The sequence below is a fragment of the Durio zibethinus genome, chromosome 17 (assembly GCF_047325235.1).
Source record: "Durio zibethinus cultivar Kanyao isolate XHJ-2024 chromosome 17, ASM4732523v1, whole genome shotgun sequence".
NCBI classification, from domain to species: domain Eukaryota; kingdom Viridiplantae; phylum Streptophyta; class Magnoliopsida; order Malvales; family Malvaceae; genus Durio; species Durio zibethinus.
The window spans coordinates 22,980,147-23,008,077 of NC_143178.1; the positions used below are offsets into that span (position 1 = coordinate 22,980,147).

At 31.3% G+C, this 27,931-nt stretch overlaps 2 protein-coding genes and 1 pseudogene across 4 annotated transcripts; all 3 read left to right on the top strand.

The window, feature by feature from the left end:
• Window positions 1–3,118: 3,118 nt before the first annotated feature.
• On the top strand, window positions 3,119–4,705 carry LOC111289472 (uncharacterized). The gene is made up of 3 exons (XM_089746628.1): window positions 3,119–3,325; window positions 3,418–3,547; window positions 3,652–4,705. The coding sequence occupies exons 1-3, from the start codon at window positions 3,193–3,195 to the stop codon at window positions 4,622–4,624; spliced, it is 1,236 nt and encodes a 411-aa protein (XP_089602754.1). The 5' UTR covers window positions 3,119–3,192; the 3' UTR covers window positions 4,625–4,705.
• Window positions 4,706–7,521: 2,816 nt separating this feature from the next.
• On the top strand, window positions 7,522–23,557 carry LOC111283742 (uncharacterized; annotated as a pseudogene). The gene is made up of 20 exons (XR_016329325.1): window positions 7,522–7,708; window positions 7,839–7,908; window positions 8,008–8,050; window positions 8,624–8,701; window positions 8,871–8,955; window positions 9,071–9,153; window positions 10,545–10,602; window positions 13,117–13,227; window positions 13,962–14,019; window positions 14,266–14,362; window positions 15,033–15,068; window positions 17,378–17,514; window positions 17,713–17,783; window positions 17,894–17,947; window positions 19,259–19,401; window positions 20,030–20,170; window positions 20,892–21,122; window positions 21,317–21,376; window positions 21,827–22,087; window positions 23,299–23,557. The product of XR_016329325.1 is annotated as an uncharacterized LOC111283742 (transcript).
• Window positions 23,558–25,206: 1,649 nt separating this feature from the next.
• On the top strand, window positions 25,207–27,909 carry LOC111283760 (uncharacterized). Of its 2 annotated transcripts, none has more exons than XM_022872375.2 (5): window positions 25,207–25,339; window positions 26,343–26,539; window positions 26,656–26,765; window positions 27,431–27,573; window positions 27,672–27,909. In XM_022872375.2, the coding sequence occupies exons 2-5, from the start codon at window positions 26,404–26,406 to the stop codon at window positions 27,712–27,714; spliced, it is 432 nt and encodes a 143-aa protein (XP_022728110.1). In that variant the 5' UTR covers window positions 25,207–25,339; window positions 26,343–26,403; the 3' UTR covers window positions 27,715–27,909. The 2 variants fall into 2 exon arrangements, with proteins under 2 accessions (XP_022728110.1, XP_022728120.1); XM_022872385.2 differs by having other exon boundaries at window positions 25,253–25,339; window positions 26,393–26,539.
• The last annotated feature ends 22 nt before the right edge of the window (window positions 27,910–27,931 follow it).

Genomic DNA, 27,931 nt, shown 5'->3' on the forward strand with positions numbered 1-27,931 from the left:
AAATATATATAGTAAGGAAGAAAAAAATGACATACATAGATGAATAAACATTGTACAAAAAGGGTTAAATTTGCACATACTAGCTTAAAATTATATGTGACGGCATTAAATGGTTCACAATCAGTGACAATAAGGGAGATGAAGAAACCAAAATACCAAGTGAATGGGTTGATGGGTTTAGGGACATATAAACAGTTTAGCTTTTATCATTCAACTGTATTAGCCGTTTGGTTTTTCAATGTTCAAAAATGGGGAGTGAAGCTTTTAAAATGATCAATTAAGGTGTTTCTTAATACAAACCCCTTAATTGATCTGTTTTATAAATTATAAAAAAAAAAAGATCAATTAAAACATTCACCTAACCAAACACCTTAATTGATGATATATTAACATTATGAAATGTATCAATTAAGGCATTCAAAGTAACAAACCCCTTAACTGATCTGTTTTATAAATTATAAAAAAAAAAAGATCAATTAAAACATTCACCTAACCAAACACCTTAATTGATGATATATTAACATTATGAAATGTATCAATTAAGGCATTCAAAGTAACAAACCCCTTAATTGATCTTTTTTTTAAATAATATATACCCTCTCAATTAAGGCATTCATGTTAACAAATGCCTTAATTGATGATACTTTATAAATTAAAACAACAATTAATTAAAATATTTGTATTCTTTTTGCCACTAAAATTATCATGTCATTTTGGTATTTATTATTAATAAAATGAAAGGAAAAGTTGCTATAAGCTTGTTAAGGAGATTATAGTAATTATATAAAATTAATATGCATAAATTCCTTATAACTAAACGAGTGAATCTAAATACGAGATACTTTAAAAATCAAACAAAATCTCTAGCATTGCACTTTTCGAATATCACATTTTCTTCTAAAATCAAAAATTTTATGAACTAAATGCCCCAAAATATTTTTGAAATCGAAGAATCTAGTATTTGGGAGTAATTTCAATATATAATTAAATTATAGATTAGATAATTGCCGACCATACTTAAAAGATACCTAGGAGATAAAATCATCTGCCATGCACATCTTTCAAAAATTTATTCACATATTTAACAATGACTATTATAATTTTATATCCAATTTATCTCTCATATTATAATTTAAAACAAAAACTAATTGTTTAAAACTGAAGCTTTAATTTTTCAAGAAATAACTTTAATGTATGGCATAAATAAATAATCTTACCGCCTAAAAATTGAGGTGGGATAAGAATTTTTTAAGTAAGGTGGCAATTCAATATTTTACCCCATCAACACACCGTAAATAAAAGACAAAGGATCACGATATAAAATAAAATAAAAACAACCTAACAGTCAAATTTTACTGAAAAAGCAATTCTCTTTTGTTTCTATTTTAGCAAGTGGCCAAGCATCTGCTTGTACGGTTGTTGAAGTAATATTTCTTTTACTTAAAATCTTGTGCCTAATTAAACTGTTCAAACTTATGTCTTATCTCGAGATTTGGACAATTGACGATGTTTTAAGGAACTGTAGTATATAATTTTTTTATGATTTAAAAATATGATTTTTTTAATCATTAAATAATTGAAATAAAGGTTGGTGTATGGATAAGAAATGAATATATGATAGTTTAATATATGATAAAGTAAAATGATATAAATATGATATGAAAAAGAGATATAAAAATAATTTGATTTAAAATTTTAAAAATAATTATATATAGATTAAATAAAATAAAAAAATTATATTTTTTATTTTTATATTAACATAAATTGTAATATATAATTTTTATATAAAATATTATGTAAATATATAAATTTTAATATTTTATACGTTGTGAATATATAAATTGTCAAATGATGTTTGAGATATGACATCACTCTTTTGATAGAGATAAATTTGGGATGTCCGATAAAAATTTGAAATATGAATTGTGCTTGTATTGTTGATACCTTGTATAGAAACAGTTTCTATTATGGTTTTCTTGTTTGGTATGACAAATAATAAATTTATTTTTGATACCTTAATTTATAAAGACAACAATAATGTAATAGTTTTAAGTAAATTAAATTTAAAATTATTGAAGGGTTTTGTAGAATTTTTTAATTTTATAATGTTAAATCATGTTCTTAGTTTTTATTTTTGTTAATTGATCTTTTAGCAAATAAAGGTCATATAATATTGTAAGAATGGAAATATTCATGGCTAATTTTGATGAATTAGGATTATGCATTTTAATTGAATATTAATTAATTTTTAATTATAAAATAATTAATATTTTATGACGTAACTCTTTGACAAATTTAAGTAACGACTAATATAATGCTCTCATATTGTAAATGAGTCTCAAGTTGTCTATATATCTAATCAACTATTTAATGTTCTAACTGAGAATTCAAATATCATTTTAGGTTCAGAAGGACACATTATGCTTTTATATATATATATATATATAGTTAATAAATTAAGTATATATGATCATGATCCACACAGCTTGATCAAAATTATCATAGATATTCATAAATGAAATTTTTGCAATATGATGACAAGCTATATATAATTTCTTGATCATCAATGGTCGAGCTATATACATCAAATATAAACTAAAATTTGACTAAATAACTGTTACGTGGGACCAAAGTTGAAATCCTTGCTCTTCATGTACTATCCATATATACCCAAAAAAAAAAAAAAAGAAATAATGAAGATGATAACGAAAAAGGAAATGTTGAAGGGCTCTAAACTATATTGAGACTGACACATTTGGAACAGCATATAAAAACATGGTCTTCCAGATGCATATTATGGACCTTAGAATATGCTGGGTATCACCTGCACTTCTTTTTTTTTATTTATTTATTTTTATAAATGAGACTAGTAAGATTTGAATTTTGGTACTTGAAACTAGAAGTTTGGTATTAGACCAACAAATGACGCGACGCGGCTGTTGGCACAAGCACTTATCTTTATTTCTAGTTTCTATATAAACGGTTTCCTTGTAGTTCTGTCTCTTCAGTAACAACTCACAACTGTCTCTCAACTCTATCGGAAGGCAAAGCTAGCCAACATTGGTGTAAAACTCTTTCCATCACTGATTCTCTTTCCCAGGAAGCATTTCCGAATTTCAACTAACAATTAAGAAATTGAGAATTTATGTTATTGATTTTGTCATATAAAACACCTTAATTTGTTTTATCAGAATGGGAAGGACTTCATTATACAGTGAAGAAAGTTTGAAGAGAGGAGCCTGGACAGCTGAAGAAGACCAGAAGCTCATCGGTTACATACAAAAATATGGTGAAGGAGGTTGGCGTTACCTGCCCCAGAAAGCTGGTTAGGTCTTTTCAGTTTTTGTTCTTCCATGACTTGATCATCAATTGTCTTTATTTTATGGAAAGTGATCATGTTTCCTTGTTTATTTTCAGGTCTTCGAAGATGTGGGAAGAGCTGTAGACTGAGATGGGTAAATTATCTGAGACCTGGCGTTAAGAGAGGAGACTTCACCTCGGAGGAAGCTCAAACCATCATTGAACTTCATGCTGCACTAGGCAACAGGTGGCAGCAAAGCTTTTCATTGACAACATAGAAATATTAAAATGGTTGGTTTTATGGGTTGTTGTCATGATCAATCTCACGTATGAATTTTTTTTTTCTTCAAGGTGGGCAGAAATAGCCAGGTACTTACCAAAGAGAACAGACAATGAGATAAAGAACTATTGGAATGCTCATCTCAAGAAACGCTTAGCTAATATGGGTATAGATCCGGTGACTCACAAGCCTCTTGGCACCACTCCTGGAGCCTCATCCAGTGAAAATCCTAACCCTACTGTGGTCAATACCGACCCCATGATCATTCATGAAGAAAATGCAACAGTAAAAGAATCTGAACCCACACCGCAACAGCCAACATCATCAAGGTCTATCTCAGTTTCAGCTCTGCTGCTCAATAAGTTAGCCACTAGGATCAAGACATTACAATGTGTTGATCTTGATCCCCTAAGAGTTTGTCAAAGATTGCAACCAATGTCATTTGCCAGTACTACTAGCGATGGTGGTGCCAATAGTGAAAGTTCCACTGCTACAATTTGCCACCCTACATCAACTTGTCAGGGAAATAATGCAACAGTAACATCAGAAACATCAGATTATTGGCTGGATAATGTTTCTGATCCACTCACAACACCTTTAAATTACTTAGATTTGTTGAATATAGTACTTTCTCCGGTGTCAGCAGATCACGGAAACGCCGATGATGACGGTGGTGTTAGTGTTGATACTAACATCGAGTATCCTCTATCTGATGCATTGAGCATCCTAGAGGGTAATGGATCTGAACGTGCAAGGTCTTGTTCGAGTTCTTCGTCTCGAGTTTTAAACAACATGGCTTCCAGATTCGCTTCATTGCATTGCATCGATGAACTTCACAATTGGCAAAACCGCAACAACATTCCACCAGGACCAATCCAAGTTGATCATAGTGTTACTACAACAACTACCTGTGATGGTGGACTTTCAGCCGGCGACATAAATATGGACGATATGATCTTTGATACTCCAGGATCTCCGTTATTTTATAACTCAAACTATTTAGAAAATGAACTAGAACCATCGGACTTTTTTTATATTCCTTGAATATATTGGAAAGAACAGAAATTTTTGGTCCACATGCATGAGGGGTACTATGAGGTAATGAAGCTGTATTATTATCTAAATCATGCATCAAGGGAAAAAAACTTTCTGCACTTTATTCCATAGACAACAATTGTTCAATTTTTTTTTTTGAAATGTTTACAACAAGCAATTGTTATTTTTTAACTTAACTTTTAAGAATATGATCTGTTACTGTTTACTAAAATAATTTTTGAACTTAACTATGAGTAGTAATTAGTCTAAGCCTGGCTTGGAAGATGCAAGAAACTTCACACTTGTCACTCAATCATTCTTCTTTTTGGTAGGAGGCCAGAAATATAAAAAAAAAATTATAGGTGATAGGATTATAATTAAGTTATTTATATATATAATAATATGATCATACACTTTTTTTATTCGTTCACGTTATTTATGATAGAAGATATATATTAATTATTATCTAATTAAGATCCACTGACTATACTTGTGTAATTAATTGCAAGTGGTAATTTTCTTGCCCTTAATAACTCATCAATTCAAATAAACAATGTCAATATTTATTTATAAATAACCAATAGAATAAATTGGGAATTTAACAGTTAATTTATATAGTTACATTTAAAATGTTATATTCAATGGATATAAAATTCAAATTTCAACATCTACCCCTTCGCTTATCCTCAAATTGCATTTTTTTAACAAAAAATAATAAGATGAATTAAAATGTCTTCCAAAGAGAATATATACCCTAAATTATATTAATAAGTTGAAACTTAAAATTTTTAATTAGAAGCTTTCAATTTTGTATCTTATAAAAGAGTTGAGATTTATCTTAAGTAATCATGTTATAAAACACACTTTAATTCTTCAAGTGTATGCATGATCACACTATCGAAAATATTTTCCTAGGCTTTTAATTCCTTTATTATTATTATTACTTAAAGAATAGAGAGATCATTCGTCAACGTTTAATCCAAATGTTCGGGTGTTTCTAGATCTATAATTTTTTCGTTGCTTAAAAAAACTAATAAATTAGTATTAAATTATTCTCAAGCCCATCACGAGCATCCACACAACTAAAGAGAACTATCCAAGCACTTTCCTTTAGACGCCAAACGCTAATTTGTTAACAAAACAATCAAACACCGAGGATTGCCAATCCAATGAACATAAAAATAAATATAATTTGATTATGATTATAATTTCTACTTATACATATAATTTTATAATTAAACTTTTATAAAAGTATTATATCGCACTCTCAAAAGAAGAAAATTATAGCATTAGATTGACCAATAATAAGTTAAGCAATACTCTATATCATAGATGTTTATAAATCGAATCAAACTAACATTTCGAATTTGCTTCCTCAATACTCAGTTCAGCCCCTCTATTAAAGCTCATTTTAATTAAGTTTTATCATTAAAATATTTTATAATAATATTTTTATATTTATATATTTTTAATTAAAAGTAAATTAAAAATAATGGTGGGTAAGGTATGATTGTTGTCATACAAAAAATGAGCTTACTTGAATCTATTTAACTTTTTCTTTTGTGATCTAATACCGAAATAGATAAGATCTATTATTCCAAATTCCCAACTTTTTCCAAAGAATCGAGTACACTTACTTGTCATCTTGTTGTCAAAGAATTTAAATCAATCAAGATGATATGAATGTGATTTTAATATAAAAATACAAAATTAAAAAAAAAAAATTTGTCTAAGGGATTTTAATTTAAATACGATAATTTTAAAAATAATATAGTAAAAAAATAAATCCAAAAATATATATAAATGATATAATTTAAAATTTTAATAAAAATTATATATAAATTTAATAAAAATAAAAATAAAATTTTATGTTTGATGTATCAATATGAATTATAACATAATAATTTTTAATTTTAATTTGTTATGTTTGATACACAAAATAAATAAATGAATATACAAAATATCAAATTTATTTCAACAATGCACTAGCTGAAAAGCCCATCGTCCCTAAAGCTAGTGGGTTAATTTGGGCCACATAATTGTAGGCCTAGCTCGAAAAAAACTTTCCAAAGGCGGTCTCAGCCCTTAGGCTTTGGGCTACCTTAAGCTCAATATTGATAAGGTAATTGGTGTATCAATTTTTAAGGCAAACAAGCACCCTAAAATATTGTTTTTTAAGGTAAAAAACTAATCCGCATTTTTGTTTGTTTTAATCCGGTTATTAAATTTTTACTAGTAAATTCTTGTTGTGGAGGAATAGAGAAAAAATAAAATTTTTTTATTATTTATTATTTTTTAAAATTAATGAAAATACAATTATTAAGTTATTTAAAATTCTTAAAATGTGTATATGGCATCATTTTGAGATTAGTGTTCAAATCATTTTAATAAAAATTTAATTAATACATTGCTATCACGAAGATCCTAATTTGATAGCTTTTTCTTTTTTAAAAAAAATAATATCAATTATTTTACATGTCATCTATCATATAAGATATCAATTATTTAATATAAATGATCCTTAATACCATTTAATTGAATAAATATTTTATGTAATGTTGAAAATTTATGAAAGATTTTAGATTTATTTTCGTGTAATAAAAGTTTAAAAGCTTATATTTATTTTTTATCTATATATTAATAAATCATAATTTTAAATTTATTATATATGATAAAAAATATAAATATTTGGAAAAAAATAGTAGACTTGCTTAAACCTAATATTACTTAGCAATAAATCTAACAATCTGTTGATCTTTAAACTACAACAAGCCTAAAAAAGGGAATGTAAGATTTAATATGGTAAAGAAATCTGCTTTAACAGCAATCTTTTTTGTATAGCCAATGAATTCACACCACGTGTTATATTTCACAATTTACATCGTAATCGCCGAATTAAAAATCCCCATTGTAAATAACCCTCGGCTCAGTCTATCTCCAACGAACCAGGATATCGCCGGCGAAATTGAGCAATGGCCGGAGATTTTGCAGCGAAAATCAAAGCCTACGCACTGCCTCTGATTCTCTTCTCTCTCGCCATGTTATATCAGCTCGTTCTTCTCCCTCACTCCTTTCCCCCTTCTCATTACGATGGTTAGTCCCAATGTGTATAATCGAGTTCATATGCATATATTGTGCGTAGAAAAATACTTGTAGTTGCTGGATCATTATTTTTTTTTACAGAAAACTACTATGGATAATGATTCCTTTTGATGTATGGCAGTTTTGGGAATTAAGACATATAGTTCAATAGAAGCAGTGAAGGAGGCGTACGAGAATCTTGAATCTAAGTGGTAATTCTTTCTATTTTTTACGATTTAAAAAAAAAGATTAAGAAATTTGTTTAATTTGTTGATCTTCTTGTTAAATGTCTTCAAACGTGATCGTTTCAGGAGTTCATGACTGGAAGCTCCTACTACTACTGAGTTTATCAAGGTTAGTTTTAATTTTCCTCATTCTTCAATACTTGTTTGCTTCTGCACAAAAAATAAAATAAAAATAATCTAGTTCTTTTAGTAAAATTTATTACTCTTGGCATTTTGGATTATCAATAGTTGAGCTACTTTGTTTGCTGCTTTACTTCTTGCTTTTCAGAAGTAAAAACGCGAAAATTGCACATCATAGGAAAGCAAACACTAATATTTTTGAAGAATTGAAAATAAGTATTGCTTTTTTTCTGGAGACCAAAATGCCCTTTTTTAAAAAACTTTATTATGGAACAATTATGCTAGAATTAGTGTTGCAGTTTAGCCATTCGATCGATTTTAATCAATTACTATGATTTTACTTTCAACCATTTGCTTTTGCATTCAAGTAACATTTTCTAAGAAGCAACAATCAAGCAGAGAAAGCAACAATCAAATGTAGCCTAAAGTTTATCCTTTGCAATTAGATGATGTTACATTTAGCCTTAGCTAAGTGAACATAATAGGCCATGTTTTTTAAGATGCTGAGTTCAAATGATATCTGAACCCAATAAGTGAGTAGATGGTGTTTATCTCCTTGCAGATTCGATATGCATATGAGCTTCTGACAAACCCCATATGGAAAAGGAATTTTGATGTATTTGGAATTGATGAGCAACTTGTAAGTATTTCATTGCAGTGTACTAGACTTCTGTAGTTTTATCTCCTGTCTCTGATCTCCAAGAGAGAGAAAGAGAGAGAGAGAGAGAGAGAGAGAGAGAGAGAGAGAGAGAACTCTATACTGGGCTTTGCATTTTTTTATTGAAGGGTTTTATTCCCATGGTCTGCAGCATCTTATAGAAAAAGTTGGTCAGCAATATGCAGGGGAAAAGTTCTCTAACATAGAGCTGCCACTACTGCATGCTGATGCTTCTGGTAGTGAAATTCTGAATCTTTACCTTTTGTTTTATTTTTTCATGGTATAAACCTTCATTTCAAGTCTAGCTTTAAGAAGATTTATATGAAGGTGATGAATGGACACTTCCTGCAGATACTGGAGATGATGCTTTTAATGTGATTACTTCAAAGGATTTTCAGTCTATGTTCCAAGATTCCAAACCATGGTTACTTCAGGTACAACCATTGACCAATATTTGTTTGCAAGCATTGCTACTTTAATCAGATTTCCACATTTCTTGTCTATGATTTCTTTGCTTTCTCTAATCCAAAATTTCCCAAGAAAAATGCATTCTGTAGTCAAATATCACTGTTGAGGTAGTCAAACAGATAGGTTACGTTGCTTTCCTCCTAAAGCTAGTTTAAACAGTCTCTTTGTTCAGTGGAGAAAACTAAGATTTCATCTGCAGCAGTTCAAATTCAAACTTCAGAGAGAGAGAGAGAGAGAGAGAGAGAGAGAGAGGGGGGCTAACCTAGGATTGGCCCATGTTTAATTGAAGTTGAGTCAACTAACTCTTATTCTCAGATAAAGTGTTGGCCATGGTAACTATGTGCTACCAAGATTTTAACTCTTTTTTAGCATCAAAAATACATTCTCTGCTTTCTAAAGAACACATTAACGCATTGACATGTCATATAGGAGTCTCGGTTTCCTTTCTTATGGCTCTAGTAGTTATTCCAAAAAAAAAGTAGGGAGAGGGGCCTTGCTTTCAAATTTTGAGAACCTTTAAAAAGTCTGCTCATTGTTGAACTAATGACAAGGCAACTCAACATTGATTTTACTGCTGTCCTTTAACATTGCTATTTTACACATCCATAATGCTACTAGCAGTGCTTTTGAATTGTAACTTGATGGATTAATATCATTTTCTAGATTTTAGTATTTTTATGACATGCTTAAACAACTTGACTATGTCATTTTCATAAACTAGTTGAATCATATGTTTTGAATGCTTTTTTCTTCAAATATGCATGACTAAGACCAACCAAACCTCTTTTCATTACTACTGCTGAAGTGATGCCCTGTCTTCCCTTCCCTGTAAATTAAGAGTTTGTTTGTCATGATTGTAACTTCAGTAAAAGATATTGTGGAAATAGAGCTTTTTGAGAAGAACTGTCAGATGGAAATTATTTGCAGTTATCTAAAATAATTAAGAATTTTATTTTTTCCGTGAAATATTACTTAATGGCTTTGAACTCTCATTGCTGGCCTTCTTTAAAATTAACTGGCTAAAAAGTTCTTTCTCCAAAACCTTTTTTGGCCTAAGCTTTTCGAAATAAAGACGTTGTTCTAGAAGCCGGGCAAACAGGGGCTAAGTCCCTTTTCTATGTGAGTGTATAATATTTACCTATTGATATTTCATTGCAAAAGTTGAGGCATAAACTGTAGAATTGGTCTCAGCCTTAACATTGGTGAATGTGTGTTCTGTTTCCTTTTGGAATATGGATATTCAGTTTTATTATTACTAGTTAGCGCCTAATGCAATTTTAGCGTGGATTATCTGCAATCTTTTTGTTATAATGATTTACTAAATCATAATAAACTCTAACCTTTGATTTGCATTTAGGTGTATTCATCTGGCAGCAATCACTGTGCTCAATTTGCCAATTCTTGGAAAAGAATTGGTATGTTTTTCTTGTGCTGAAAGTTTGAGATCTAGTAAAGAATATTTGTTTGTATGTCAAAAAGTGTACTTTACTGCTCTTAATTACCTATGAACTTCATTGTTCACATTATTTTTAATAGCTTGTCGACTTGTTTGGCAACTATGATAAATATAGATTGTAATATGATTAAATATATTGATTTTCAACTCATTAAAAAAAATGCATTTCCAATCAAGTTAGGATGAAGGTTAACTGAATTTGATGTTGTTTAATAATTTAAAAGGCTCAATGTTGAAAGGTAAGTGCTTATTTTTATAGTACTAAGATGTATTATAGAAACTGTTTGGTCTGTCACTACAAACAAGATATTGGATAAATCGTGGGTTATTATTATTATTGTTGTTGCTAAAAAGATATATGTTTTTATAAGATTGTACAGTTAATAGGAGCTGTTTGGAGATGACCTCATATAAATATTAATTTGCTTTGTTGATTGTTGTAATTGTTTCTGCAGTAAGAAATTTCCATTCTCAACATTTTCTGAAAATTCCAATAATGCATGACATTTATATTGAAAAGTGTATCCATGATTGCTTTGTAGGCTTATTTGGGATTCTGGTTATCAAACTACACAAGTTTATTTTCTTTCTAACTTCTACTAAAAATTTTATGCATGAGTGATTGCTGCTTTTTGTATAGCTTGCAAGTGCGCAGATCAAGTGATAAAATGGAAGTATTCCAGTATCGTCTCCTAAGGGATTATAGATTGTAATTATTGGGTAGTTCTCAAGTACCAAAGTTGAAATCTTAAACTCCTATATCTAAACAAATGAAACTTTAGGGTTGATTGCAAAATAAGAAAAGCAAGAGTAATGTTGGCTTAGATCTCACTTATCCAACTGTCACTTGGTAAGTTAGAGATGAGTGCCAAAACTAGATCTAAAGACTTAAAAATAAAGAAATCTTGTGGCAGCCAAATACTTGTAGTATAAAAAAGCAGACTTGAAACAATGATTGCATAAACTTAAATTTGCATAGCATAAAAGAACTGGTAGTCAAAACTAGTATTGCATAAAAAAAAAATTTAAAGAGTAAAGGTTGCATGAAAATAGAGTAGTAGAATGTGAATGCCGAAAACATGGAAGTAGAAAACAAAGCTTGAAACCAAAAGTAAAAGGAAAAAGAGATCTTGGAAAATAAATACTTCTTGGATTTAAAGAAAAGAATTAAAGAAACAATCTTTTGTTATTGGCAAATCTATCACCTAAGCCAATAACTAAAACCAAAGAAAAGAGCTAAGAAAAGAAAAAGTGAAGTGAAGTGAAGTGAGAAGTGAGAGATGAGGGTTGATAAGGATGATGAAACAAGTAAGAATGGCCTCCCTGTTTATAGAGGGGGTTTTAGCCAAAGGAGATAAGATTACAAGAGTTTGAAGTTACATCAAATGCTAAAGGATCAAGCTTAATCTTCATCTTCAAAGTACCATGACCGAATGGGATTCTTGTTTCTTGAAGAAGTGTAGCCGAATGGGAGTCTTGGGGAGCAATCTCAGCCGCGTGATCCATCTTTAAGTCTTGAAGTCCAACTTGATTCAAACTTCTTGGTAGGTTTGGCTAGGGCTTGAATTTTAATTCAAGATTATTTAAGTTGTCGTGCATTATCTTGAGATTTTTTTGCTAGAATTCTTCCTCCATCACAACTCTTCAAGGGTTGAGCACAAGAGTCATGGTGGGATACAAACACCCTTGGCCGAATGGTGTAGAGTCCATGTGAGCTTGCTATTGCTTGAAGTCTTCTTGGAACTAGATATGGCCGAATGGTATAAAGAATGAAAAGGTCCTTGTGCTTGCAAAATTATCCAAGTGAGCTTTATCTTCTCTTATTTTTGAGTAGACTGAATGGTGTAGGAGTCCTTCATGGATGCAAATTCCTCTCTTGGCTATATGAACAAGTCCTAATGCAAGTGAAATTCAAGGAATCCTCTTAAATCTTGCTTTGGCCGAATACATGCGAGTGTCTTTGGACCAATAGGGTTTGGTTATTCTTTGGTTTTGCATGGCCGAATGCTCCCCTGCATGCATGGATTGCATGGTTTTCTCATCTATAGGGTTTAAACCCTAAAATGCAAGAAAACAACATTAAGGCACCAAACCTTGAACAAAATTTAAAAGTTTGCGCCAATTTGGACTAGTAAAATTGCTATATTTTTAGGTGCTATCAATGAGGAAGGGGGACTAGAATTGGCACATAATCCAATATGTAGAAACATGTATATATGTGCTCTTTTTTTAGGACATAGTGTATATTTCACTTTATTTTTCCGATTACAAGCTTCTTTTGTCTCTTTATTTCTTTATAGAAAGGCAAAAAGAAAAGAAAGAAAAAGAAGATATTACATTGAAAACAGAATGCAGCAGTTTTATTTGTGTTAGTGGATGCTTTCTCTGGTAGTATAATTGTTCAGAAATCTTTATTCAAATCATGGTCAATGCTTTAATATTTTAATGAATTATGTCTTCTCTTTATATTCAGCTGCTTTATTGAATGGGGTTGCAAGCATTGGTATGGTAGAACTTGGTGAGATCCAAATCACAGCCTACCTTGCTGAGAGAAAACCAACAGGCCAGTTTTTCTTCAGGAATGGTTAGTGGTATTATGATCATTCATATAACCAGCAGCTAATGTATAGCTCTACTCCCTATCATTGTTTCTGCTATTAACTCTTAAAGCAATTTACTGGATTATAGAGGGATTCCCTAACTGGTAGAAATAGTTAGATAAGTATAATTTCATATGATTTTTTGCATCGAAGGCTATGAACTTATTTATGTTAAAGTTGTCAAATCTAATCAAAGCAACCCTTCTACTGTATCACTGACTTCAGGTTGGCTGACACTAAATTGTCAATGGCGTCCTTGTTGTTGTCGCTCTGAAAGTAGTAGAAAACTGTTTATGAAAGCTGGATCATGGGCTTCTATTTAAGTTGTCTAATTGAAAGCAGATGGATGTTTTAATATCAGCAGTATGTATGTCTTATAAGTTATACCTAGCAATCCTGAATGACAGTGTCACTGTTTTATAATGCTTGAAGCTGATGTAATTCCCGCTACTGTGCTGTCAATTATTCCAGCAATTAACATGGAGGTGCTATGAAGCAGCTAAATGGTTGAGGATTTCACATTGTATTTTCCAACTGGAAACAATTTATGTTTCTGTAGGAACTTGTTGAATTGTTTTCAACATACTTTTCTTCTCCTTCCTAGTAGATGCTATGCCACTGACAACTCCAACTGCTGTTGTCATTTGTTTTTGAAAATTTAGCTTCAGCGTGACCAAGCACATTTATTTTTTGTTTAACTTAATAATAATGTATCCAGGCCTTCCTTCACTGGTTTCTTTCCCATCCAGGTGTAAAACTTCAGACTGTCTTATCAGGTAAGTTGCATTTGAGGTTTGAATTTAAAGTAAAAATACAAAAAAAAAGATAGATACTACTAAAATAAATTCAAAATACTTGAAGTGCAGTTTATTTTATATTGTTAAAAGCAATGTCTTTGTATTTATGTGTATGTCATACATTTTACCAGATCATATCTCCCATTTACTGTAATTGAATGTATTATGTACTTGTTAGAATTTTTTAATACTGTAATGATATCTTAAATTGATGCTAATGTATAGGTTTGAGGGAGAGCTCTCCGTTGATGCAGTTACAGATTGGTTTGCAATGGCTGTACTTAGTTTGCCTCGCATCTTTTACTATTCAAAGGAGTCATTGGTAATGTATAGCATCTCTTCGTGAAGTTGTCACTTGACTTTTTATTCTTAATTAAGGTTTTTTTACTATTGCTAAATACAATTCTAAATCATGGTTCAAATTTGATTCTCATTGAAGTTTTCTTAAATAAAGATATTTTCTGATATCACCTGCATAATATGTTCCTATAAGGAAGGAAAAACAAAAACAATTCTCATCTTTTTGCAAGTATAATCTGTTCCATTTGAATGCATCAGTAGTATGAATTGTCTGAATGTATCTGTCGTTCTCTTGATAAGCTTTATTTGTTCAGTCATAACCATTGTTTATTGCTATTTCCATGTCCAGCTTTTATTCTTGTTAAATAAATGCGGAAATAACTTTTTAATCTTATCCATTTGAAGTCAATGAAAAGAATAGTTACGAAATTATGCATTCATTTTGACATTTCATTAAGGTCAAATTTGGTATTACACTTGGCATACTAAATGCCCTACCATATTTCAGGGTATCTAACTCATATCACTGTCAAAACAATAATGTTCATCCATTTTTTTTTTACTTTTAGATTTTTGAGTTATTGTTATAATTTGCTTTTTGAGTTCTATTAACCTTGTCTTGTTTGTGTCTTACTGCTTTTGTATCAACTTCTTCCAACTATTGGAGAAAATGACCTTTTTTTTAATATCAGGGGCCAAGGTTTCTGGCAAAAAGCAGTCCCCATAAGGTATGACTTTTTCTTTCTTTTTTCCAGTTCCAGTATTCATCACTCTATAATATTGTCAACATGATTTTATTTCCTTAAGTCTCTCATGATTTGTTTGTCAGTCTATTTGTGCAACTCCCTTTGTTCTAAATTGAATGTCTGCCTTTCTGCTGTGGAATGTTCCAATATTGTGTCATCTTTCTTTGTTTAAACATCTAAATTTCTTTCTTTTTCTATATTCTATTTTTAAAGAACTTTTTGGGTGGAATACACAAACCACCCTAGATAAAATAGAAAAGGACACAAACACCCCTCCTGTTTGAAAAGCTATATTACCCCCTTGACTGTTAATGGAGTTAGTCAAACTCTTATCTTTATTTAGTTATATTTTCAAGTTAATCTAATCTCTTTTTTTTTTTTTTTACAAATTAAACTCGCTTTTTGTCTTACTTTTTAATTTATCCTAATAATTAAAAGTCAAAATTTTAAACTAAAAACTTTTATGATAGCAAAAGGAAAAAATGTTTAGTTAAAATCAAGTCCCCCTCCTCCTTTCCCACGATAGAGACCAAAAAAGCCAAAAATCTCTCTTTTAAACCCATTCTCCCATGTGTAACTTATTTTCTTTCTGTGGTGGGCTTCATCAATCATGTGCTCCAGAGGAATAAACAAAGGAATCAGCAATCAATAATCTTGGTTCTGAACCTATATATGCACATATTTCACTTGAAAATCTATTGCTGAAAATAAATAATCTGTCTGTCACTAGGAAAAGAACATATCAGAAACAAATATTTACAGCTTGTATGCTGTACTTCCATACCCAACAAGACCAAGAAGATTGGGTTTTGTTCTGTCATGGGAGACAGACTCAAAAAATGAGAGGAAACTTTAATGGGGGCCCTGTTGATATTCTGAAAATTAAATGAATTGAATGTAGGCTTTGTTCTGTCAAGGGAGATGAAAGGAGTTGCACAAGGAAGGTTGGATTCCATTCAAGAGAAAGAGAGGTTTTTGTGTTTTTTGTTCATAAGGAAAAGAGGGACTTGATTCTTTTTTAATTATTAGGCTTTTTCTTTTTAGATTTAATTTTAGTTTAAGTTTAAGTCTAAGTTTAGATTTAATTTTAGTTTAAGTTTTTAACTTTGAATTATTAGAATAAATTTAAAAAATTATTAAAATAAATTAAAAAATTAGAACTTAAAGTAGGTTTAATTTGTAAAAAGGAAAAAAAGGATTAGGCTAATTAAGATTAACTGATTGACCAACTTCCTAGGGGGTAAAGTAGCTTTTCCAAACTAGAGGTGGCTTGTGTCCTTTCCTATTTCATCTACGGAGTTTGTTTATTTCACCCAAAACTTTTTGCATTAAAAGTTATACTATTAAATATCAATATTTCGTTGATTAAACCTCAAAACCAAAGTTTTTTTCTTAAACGGCACATCAAGAGTTCAGCTTGGGCATTCAATTTGAAATGGAGAGAGTAGTATGAATCAGGTTTTTTTATTATTATTATTTTTGTATTAGTTTAACAGAAGATCTTATCTTAGTACCAGACTGCTCGTATGTTGTTTTTTTCTTCCCCCTGTTTATTGTTATAGCTTGTGTTTCATGACTTTAAACATTTTTTTATTGCCTTTTTCAGTTTATTAGTCTTTGTATGTCAAAGTAGTTTGGGTTTTGGTTATTTAGTAAGATAATTCATGTTGCAGTTTTATTCACATAAAGGACTTAAATATGGAGAATTTTTCTTAGTCAACAGATTTTCTTGTTCAAATTGTTCAAGTGGAATGCATGTGTAATGGTTTTGACCTTCAATACTTTTTAATGATCTTACTCCTTGAATAAGATTAGGGGTTATTCCATTTTGTATTATGTATTGTTCCATTACATTTTAACATTTTTTTGAAAGCTTTCTATAAAATTTTTAATTAACCTGTAACATTGATTATAATGTCATTTTGTTAGTTTTTTAGAGCCTTTTTTATTTTCAGATTATTGGCCTAGCATAAATTAACATGATATAATTGCCTATCCATGGAAAATTTTCATCAGAGTATGTGCAGTTGGCCTATCAATTAGTACTTGGTTCTGATACATTTTACTAGTCATTTCTTATGTAAATGTCACTGCTGATATTCTATGACATGTTATGATGTTTCAATGGCACACTTATCCTTAATGTTCTGTTTTTTTTTTCTTCATTTTATTTTAATATATATATTACATTTGAACATTTTGAAAATTGAATACTCTTCCATTTTATTAACTTCCCTTTGATTTGCATGTATCCCATGTTAATAGTGGATTGTTTCTTGCTTCTGACTCAGGTAAAAGTGATTTTCTTCTCAAAAACAGGGGAGCGTGCAACTCCTGTAATGCGACAAGCTGCAAAAAATTATTGGAATTATGCCACTTTTGCCTGTGTCCTGTGGCGCAAAGAGGAATTTTCCATTTGGTGGACCACGTACGTAGTTTTTGCTTCTCTTATGCACTGGGTTTCTATATTAATTAGAGAAGAATCTCATATATAGTTACATGTATGTAATTTAAGTGTACCTATTGATCTTTGATTGTTTATTTTATATTGCAATCCTTGAGTTTTAGTCTTCTTTCATTTTCTATGGTAGCATCTACCTTGACAGATTTTTACGACTAATAACAGGTTTGGAGTGGAGTCTGCACCTGCTTTGGTGTTCTTGAAAGATCCGGGTGTAAAACCTCTAGTGTATCATGGCATGTTACTGCATATGTATTCTATTTCTTATTAGTTCTTGATGCCTATAGAACTTCAATTTAATTGCTGTGGTTCTTGTACTAAGCTGAGCTGTGAATACTATTTGCAGGATCAGTGAATGATTCATGGTTTTTAGATGTCTTGGAACAGAACAAACAGCAAGGTATATCTGAAGATTTCTTATACCGGTTAATATTTGAGAATCTTTGGATATAAAGGCAAATATTTTGAAGAATTGGAAAATAAAATTTAATTTTAATAGGACAAAATGCATGCTTTTACTTCTCAATCAAATATAACCTTTTTTGGGCAAAATATGGCTTTGTTTCTACTATTTACTATTTGTATAATTTGGTTGGATCACTTAATTACAAGTACTTAAATTACCCACTGCAACAGTAATGCCACTTGTTGATAAGAATGTGCTTCGTCCATAGTGGCTTCATCCATTTTATGTTCTTATTGTCATTCTAAGAATAGATAAGTCAAAGACTCAAGAATATAACTATGCAGGGTATTGAAACTCACAGGTACTGGACTAGTCAAGACATTCCCAATCTGTAGATTTTTTTAATATGGAGCTTTATAATATCCAAGCATATTATCCTATATGCATCATCTAAGGACCACAAGCCAGTGGTTTCAGGTTACACAGTGTTGTTACTGGTTCACACAAGATAGCTGGGTAGTAGACTGCATTCTGTTTTCCAAACTGATTGTGAATTTAATTTGATTGCCTTAACAGCATGTTGTAGAAAGTCAAGATGCACAGTGATTTGGCATGTATCTCAGCAAAGCTTTGTGATCCATCAGGAACATAATCTTTAGCAATAGTTATTAGAGAATGTTCAGAAACTTGTTCTGCATTAGGTTATAAAAGTTCTTGTAGTTCTATCTCTTAAGGGAGGAAAGTATTGGATTCATTTAAAGTGCTAAATGGATGAATGAGCTGCTTAGTTTCATTACTTAAATACTTGGTACTAAGATTACTATTCTCTTCAACTTTGATGGTAAAATCAGAATAGAAATTGTGGCTTTTAGTGAAAAAATTGCAAGTCGTGCTCTGACTGATTTCTGCCACTACTTAGCAGATAAAATGTTTCATATAGATATCATCTTCAGTATAAATTTTAAGCATGTGCTGAAATGTTGGAAAATTGCTTGCTTAAAGCCTGCATGGAACATGATAATGCTGCGGTTAGTTTGTAAGTGGAAAGGAAAACAAAGGAACCTGGCTGATTATCCAATTTCTGGTTGAAAATGTTATACAATTGTCCTCTCAGTTCGTGCAAGCATCATACTGTTTTTTCACTGAGTTTATTTTAATTTTATAAATGCTACTTCTTGTTTCTTAGGTGTGAATGCAGAATAACTTGACTGATCTTAGCAATACTTGCCAAGTTTTTATAGAGCAATCTTTTTCTTGTTTTTCTTTCCTTAAGAAATGGCTTTATGTCTCGTCATTTCTTTTTAGAGCTTCCTCAATTAAGGAGTTTGACATCAGAGGAACTAGGTTGTGATGCTCATGGCTATTCTCGTGCGGGGCGTGATATCTTGACCTGGTATTGCGCCATCCTAGCTGGAAGGCTGGGTCCGGAACTTGATAGTATGCGAGAAGTAAGCTTCTGTGGACTAGATTATGTTTCATATGTTCAGTTCTCTTCATATCTTTTCCTGTTGCATTATTTGCCCCAGCATTTTTTTCAACCTCCTTTTGACAGTTAAAACCATGGAAAATTAAATTGTTTCATTAGCATTTAAAATGAGGACATTTTTGTCTGTATTTGATTTATACATGATGCAGTTTCTCTGGAAGGAAATTTATCAACTTCGGTATGATTTAACAGTTGTTTTCAAAAAATAGGGTTAGCAGTTTCTCTTTCATTTGTTCTATAAATTCAAATGACACCCTAGATTATTATTACTTGATTAGATAGTATATTCTGTTAATGAGAAAAATTATACTCGATCTGAAAAGGGGAAACCATAAGCATAGATGATCATGAAAAGATTTGTTACACTTGAAACTGGCAGCTTGGAATGATAGAATATTGAATAAAGGATAATACATAATGAATGTATATAAATGTATGCCTGAATTCATGCATACATGTATGAATTTTTTTTTTTTTTTATCTTCAATGTCATGCAATGATATTTAATCCTATTTAGCATTACAGAGGACAATATGGTGGCCAACTCCTCTTTGATTTTAGAAAATGGGGTGAACTAAATTAGGTTGTAGACCATGCGCAGGGTCCAAGAAATATTATCAAAGACTAGTGAGTTGAATGTAGAAAGTGAAGATGAGCACTCAATAACAGCAGTTGTTGCTTTTAAAAACAAGCGATTGACATTAGGTTGGCTTGATGGGGAAGTCCAAAAGGTACATACGTAGCCTTTTTTCATATATTTATTTTTTTGGCTGCTTGTGATTTTAAAGTTAGAAAAAGAGCTTTTTCCTCTATGATTTGCTTTTAACTTACTCTTTTTTCTTCTGTTTCTTAGATGAGAACATCTTTCATCTTATGTTTAGGGTATATTTAAGGGGTACAGGGAACATGTGAGAATTGAAAACGGGTTATAATTAAATCTGAATTTAGATGGCGATGTTATTTTGGCATGATGGCTGAGCTTGAACCTGGGCTTCTTTAGTCATTCTATTTCTCTCTCTCTTTAGTTTTGTCGTAAATGTAGGGATTGACATCAATATTTAAGCAAGCTCAAAAACTGTATTAATTTTCAGCAATAGCCAACCTTTCTTTAAACCAAAAGCTTTGGTTGATAGGTTTCCAAACCAACATTGCTACTCCTATTACTCTGTCATTTGCATGCTCAAGCCCATTGGGCTGTGCAATTGGTCCAAGCACAAGCCATCACTATTTTGTGTTGAAATTAATTTTTAGCATCACAATGGGTGCCAGTTTTTGAAAGCTAGGACATTTGGTCATCTGGGCTCTCACACCGATAGCTAATCATTAAATCTTAGACAGGCCAAACCAATAAATTATCTCGTAGGAATTAGATTACAAATTTTTGTACTACAATTTAATTATATTCATCTTATTTATATCTAACTTCTGATTTGTTTTTTGAGTTTTATCCAGAATTACTGTTTTTTCTACCTTAATACGGAAAATAGTTATGAAACATGTGGACCAAGGAGAGTTCCAACTGATGTCCCCCGGTTATTCATTGTCCGCTATGAAAGGAATGCTACTGCAGATACTGTTAAGGTTGAGAAGAAGGGAAAAAGTATATGGGAATTCCACCGACAAGAAGTTGATCCTGCTGCACAACTTTCAGTGACTTACAATGGTTCAGCTGAAATTTCTCAGGTATAAGCATCTATCTCTTGTGAGTTTAGCTACAGCATCAGGTGCCTTCATGATTCTGCTGTCTTATATGTTTATAAGTTTGCATTATTTATTTTCTGATGTTCTGTCGAGAATCCTTACAATGTAAGAGACCAAACCTTCTTAAGCCAATATATAGATTTTTTCTAATTGTCAGTGTTTTGCCTCTTTTGCAGATCATCCAATGGATATCAAATATAATCAAGGATGGTGACTCCAGGAATCTCCCCTTCTATGTATGCCGCATCTTGTTTCTTTTGTTAATTTCTAAAAGAAGGCTTATGTTTGTGGATGCTCTTTGTTTTAATTTTTTTTATGTTAACTCTTATCACTATTGCTTAATATGAACATATGGTTTTGGGCAAAGTCTATGCCAAGAGACTCTCATTAGATTATTTTTAGTAATCAATGTATCTTAGTTCGTCCAGAAATTTTAGGCGAGTCATATTTCCATTAACAAATTTTTGTTGTTTGTAGAACGTTTTAGAGAGGGACAATTTGCTGTCCCAGAACATCCTTGGGCGTAATGCCGCAAGGAAGACAGGTGGGGTGGCATCTATATATTTATGGTTGAACTGTAAATATGGTGTTGTGTAACAGTTGCTATTTAAATTATAACTTCATTATCTATCTCCTTTGAAACCTTAAACTTGCCACTCAAGCTCTTAGGTCTATTCCAATTGCAGAGGGTAAAAACACCAGAACTAGTTCCTGAGGATGCAGAGCCTTTATGGTCAAGAGGTCAACAAGGCATACTTTCCAAAAGCATGGGAGCAAAGCAAAAAGTCCAGGGCATTATAATTCGAATATATGATTATCTAGGGGATCCAAGGATTGGTCCTGCTTTGCTTTTGGGATCGTTGATGTCCTATGGTAGCATCTGGTTGATTAGGAGTCAACAGAATCATCCAGCTCAGTCAAGTCAACCAAGCCAAGCAGATAATGATGTAAGTGATAATTTGGAATGCTTCTCTTTTTCAATCTTCAAGCAACATAGGTATTTTATGCCACTAATTGGAATCAATAATGATGACCACCGATTGGAAGCTAGAAACTAGATAGGAAGGGTACTTTTTGTTCCATCTGAATTGTGCTACAAGCCTTAAAAAAGTTTGCTTGTCAACTGTGAAATATCACTTGTTTATTCATGCAAAAAGTTGCCCAATTACCTCTCTGTCTATTACATTAACGAGACTGACTCCAGATTGGCAATGAATTATGCACTTATGCTTTTTCTTAATTTTCAGCATGCTGATATGTCCATGTTAAGTCTTCTTGGCCAGGCTTACCATCCACCAAATATCTGCTGAATAAATGAAATCTTCTCCTCTTACATCCCTCCTTTAGATTATTGTAGGTCTGATTTTTGAACATAATCCCAATATCTGCATGTGATACATCGGTACTGTTCAACCTTTCTTTAAGTAGGTCAATAGATCAAGCTTTAATCATTATTTAGGCATTGTTTGGTTGATGCTTTTGCTTCTTTTTTTTTTTTTTGGGAAAATAAAGCAAGAAGAAAATAGAAAAAAAGAATAGAATACAAAAGGCTAGCAAAATCAAATGGTAAAAGCATCAACTAAATGGAGCCTTGGAAGAACATTGCACTGCTTGTAGAGTCTACATTCCATGTTTCTTATGTCTTTAACTTTTGGCTGATTAGTTCTACTTTCTTAATCCATTTATATCATTGTTTACCAAAGAGAATTGAAAGGTATTTAAGTCATGTTTGATGCATAAGATGATGGATAAGATAGTATGATAATTATTTTATATTATACTTAGTTTGTATCTAATTGAAAGGAATAGGATTACAAAGAGGATTATCATCCTCTTGGTAAAGGGTGATTCAATCCTTCCAAAATAGAGAGGATTATCTTTAATCTATGAGATTAAATTTACATATCCTATTATATTCTTAAAAGTTACATCAATAATTTAAATTGTATAAACTTTGAGAAAACATAATTTTGACTAATAAATAAATTATAGGATGATATTATTTAATCTAATTTTGTTCATAATATCATCTTATCTTATCTTATCATAATTTTATGTACTAAACATGATCTTAGTTCATTGTATACAATTTATCATCCTCTTTTTTTCAATTAATCTCAACATATTTTGACCTCCAGTTGCTATATCTGCTTTCCAGGATAAACCTAGACCGAGAGAGAGAGACACAGGGAAAGAAGGGTGTCAAACAACGATCTACCTCCTTCAATAACCGATTTGGAACCAAGAGATGCTTACCAGATGACGCTGTCAGACTCAGACTAAGTAGCTTCTCACAATGCAGGCCGAAAACTTAAGACGGCGTCAACTTCTGGCAGGTGATGTACATGACAGGGATTTATGTGCTTGGATGTTAGCTTTAAACTAACTGGCCATCGATGAGAGGCTGTCAAGCAGACAGTTAGACACGTCTTGAGGCAAGCAATGTAGTTTTATAATTCAGAAACTGTAAGCATCTACGCTTTTCAATCTCCATGAAACAATCATTTGTGGATAGAAGATAATAAACAGATGAAATTAGCACATAATGGAAATTATAACATCTCAAATTACAGATATGGGTTTGCAGCATATTTGTTGAGTCGTCAGGATCAGTGTTAGTATAAACTTTCTTCTCCTATGAAGTTGGCCGGGATAGAAAAATAAAAGTACCATTTTGTTGTCATCCATGTTGAAGGTGTGTCTAATTATGCCTTCCCCCTTGTGGGCTCTGGCCTTCCCCGAGGCCATCGGTCAGAGCTTCTCCCACTTTTCACTTTTTGCTTTCTCATTATCTGTTTCGATTTATTAGATTTTACGATTTTATCTTAAAAAAAAAAAATTTTACAAGTTGAAAATAATATAAACATTTATATGTCAAAAATCAATTTTAGTACGTAATTGATTGATACGCTCTTTAAGATCATGGCATTTACGGTAAAACTGTTGGTTATTCATTTCTTTTAAATCTTGTGATGGGAAAACTAGCAAATCTAATCTCTATTCTTTTACTAGTGGTCAAAAGACGTCCGTACGATTGATTATATTAAGAGGTTTTGAATATTGTTTAAGCATAAAATTAGCTCAATTGAATTTTGTATTCTTCTAAAATAATATTTAATAAATTTAAAATTTAAATATTAATGTGAACAAATATTTTCAAACTACGATTTACTTATATCTCAAAATAAAATTATTTCATATTAATGATTGGAAATATGGGCTGACATAATTTGAAAGTATATAAATGTTTATAATATATTTTTGATACTAATGATATTGGATTGGACAATGTGAGAAATTATTTCTTTATTATTATCGTCAACTTAAAATTTATGTTCGAGATTTTCAACTTTAAAGATGAAGTTCTAAATTCTAATAAAAAAAGGCATCTTCCTTACTCATTACAGCATGTCCATCATGGATAGTTGACCAAAAAAATATGCAATTAAATACGTAGGATGTATACAACAAAAATTAACTCTTTAAATGCAAAAAAATATATATACGTATTTTCAAATTAAATATCATGTGATTTACATGCGTTTATGTATATAATGCTTGATTCAGCTTTGTTAAAGAAAATAATCACTACTATTTTTTTTTTAAAATTTTTCTCAAATTTGAAGAGCACTTAAATCCTATGTCATTATATTTTTTAGTATAAGAGATAAATAACTAGTGAATTAAATTGTAGATTGTCAACTATTGTACATAATATTGAAAGTTGATTTATTATTAGTAGTATAATTTTCACTAGTAATTATAAACATATAAGTTATAAAAATTAAATTCTAAAATATATATTAATTATTAAAAGTGTTTTCAATTCTAAACACAAAGTCTCATTAAACTAGCTTATCTGGATAATGCCAAGTATTTTATGTTAATAAAAGATTAAAAAATTCAAAACAAATTCGTGAAAAATTAAAATTGATTATTAACAATTTAATTGCAGTGCTCTTAATCAGTAAATCAAATAAAAATTGACAATCCCCCGACTTAAGTTAGGGCAATAACGTCATTTAAGTAGAAAGCCAAAGCCAATGGCCCAAGCCTAAGACAAAGGCCCAACCTCAAAGCCTCATCAAATGAACTGATCTGCTCTTCCATCAGGGGAACCTGGTCTCAGAGACATTGATTAACCAAAACAAAACCATTGCTTTGTCCCTCTTTGTCATTGTGACTGTACACATACAAAGGTAAAAGTATCAAACACCCACATCTCTCTCTTTCTCTCTTTGCAAGTTCTTCTTATTTTAATTCATTCTCCTTTAATAAAGAATTTTCCTTGATTAAAATTCACCCTTTTATTTTCATTCTCTCCAGTTTTTTTTTCTCTTTTTTTTTTTTTTAGTTTGTGGGTTTTTTTTATAGTGTTTGCTTTACATATGTGTTTGCATGCTGTTCAATATTGAGTTTGAAAATGAAATTTTGATGCAATAAATTGAGTAGAGTTCTGTTGGGTGAGTTTTGCTGGAAATGAAGTGCATAAAATCAATATGATTGAAGTAATATGAAGGTGTAGATTAAGAAACTTATTGTTTGGGCTAAAGTATAGGAGACAATTGTCCCACTTCAGGAAGTATGATCTTAATGATTTTGCATATGAACTAGAAAGGGTGAGTGAACTGTCTAACATGTTTTCAGGACTTTAAATAACTATACTATTGAATTATGGCTTCTTTTTAGAACTAGAAGGAGCAATATGTCTAGAAAAGAGTTTTACCCACCACCTCAAATTTGCATTATACCCTTGTCATTTTCTTACCATGCATCAAATCAGAGTTTAATACTACAATTTAGATCTCGAAATGTTGAGCTGTCTGAGATATGAATAGTTGGTCGGTCTTTTTAGTACATGTGTGAAATTATAATTCCATTAGGTGTTAAATCATGGAAACCAGACATGATTAGATCTTTGAAGAACTGAATAATCATTTAAAGGGGGTTTCAAGGGCAGTAACACTTTCACATCTTGGCTTAAACATTAAGTTTCTTATTCAAGGGCATTGATTTTAGCTTGAATTGTAAAATGATGTACTTTATTTACAAGTGAGGAAGAAAGAAGTATACAGTCTCTTTTCACTTTTAATAGCTTTGCTAGAGAAACGGGAAAATTTTACTACAGAAAATTCTTTTTTCCCAGAAAAGGTGAATGAAAAAAATCAAAATCTTATCATTTGACATCCTTTGCAAATGCAGTTGAAGCTGTTCCTTCTAGCAATTACATTAATTTGTACTTAGATAATTAGGTTTTTGAGAGATGGGAAAGGACTCAAAACCAAAGGAAGCCAAGGGAAAAGGCAAACAAGCTGGAGGTGGAAGCGATGAAAGTGCTTCAAAGGGCAAAGGAAAAGCGGGGAAGGGAGATGGACTTGGCACCTGCACTTATGTTAAAGGTCTATTTTTCCTGTTACCATTTTCACAGAAGCATTGATACTTTATTACATTTCATCACGTATCTTTTACACGCTTGTTGTTCTTTTGTTTTTTTTTATTTTTTTCAATTTTTCAGCTAGGCACATCTTATGTGAGAAGCAGGGGAAGATCAATGAAGCGTACAAGAAACTGCAAGATGGTTGGCTTAGCAATGGTGATAAGGTCCCACCAGCTGAATTTGCAAAGGTGAATTTATCAGGATTTCATCTTTTGAATGTTTAAATATACTATACTAGAAATCTAACTTTGGTTTCAGAAGCACAATTAATAATTGGGAGAACAATGCACAATTAATAATCGGGAGAACAATCTTTAGTCATGGCACTTTGTGATGACAGTAACATTCATATGCTGATAACTTACTTAAATATGGAGTGATTGTTGATTGAATAGATTTTTATCAGCAATTCAAATAATCCTACTGTTTACTCCTTTATCCATGACGTCCTCATGTGATTCTCCAGTGAAAATCAAAGAAAAACGGACAGTAGGGATAGACGACTTTGGTGGTGATCTATAATTTGTTTGCTTTTGTTCAGCAAAATACTGGCCACATTTTCTCTATAGCATGCAGGCATGCATGACATAGTCTTTGACATGGATTTTTTTTGCTAGAACTTTGTCGTAGGTACTCACTGAGCCAACAGAGTTCCATATGTATGTGCTTATGCACACATCCATACAAACTCATATCGTTGATGGGAATGTACTATCGATTATATGTGTGCATAGTGTTGTGGATTTGTAAGGACTATGCCATCATTGCTATTTACTGGGAGCAAAGAGAATTTTTTTTACCTCAATACTCTTTTCTGGTGTTCATTAAATATACTCATCGTCTCTTTTTCCAGATAGCTCAAGAATATTCAGAGTGTCCATCAGGGAAGAAGGGTGGAGATCTAGGATGGTTTCCTCGGGGTAAGATGGCAGGCCCATTTCAGGAAGTTGCCTTCAACACAGTCGTTGGAGCTACTAGTGCACCCTTCAAATCAACGTATGTATTTTTGTTGTTAATTCAGCTTCATACTGTTAACCCTTTCAAATTTCCTTGGCTCTGACTATTATTTGGTTATTTTTCTCTTTATATTACAGACATGGATACCATATCATCTTGTGTGAAGGAAGGAAGAATTGATGGAAGCAAGCAAAGATAGAGTTAGGCAATGGAGATGAGTTTTATGTTATATGTACAGACATGAAATATGTTAAGTTTGTCTCATTAACTGATGATACTTCAGATTTGCAACTGGATAATGCTGGTTCTCCTAGTGGAAAAATTGCCTGAAAGTTATCTTGGAATACATGATGCCAATTTATTTACCTGCTTTCACATTTCATCTATGTTTTGTGGT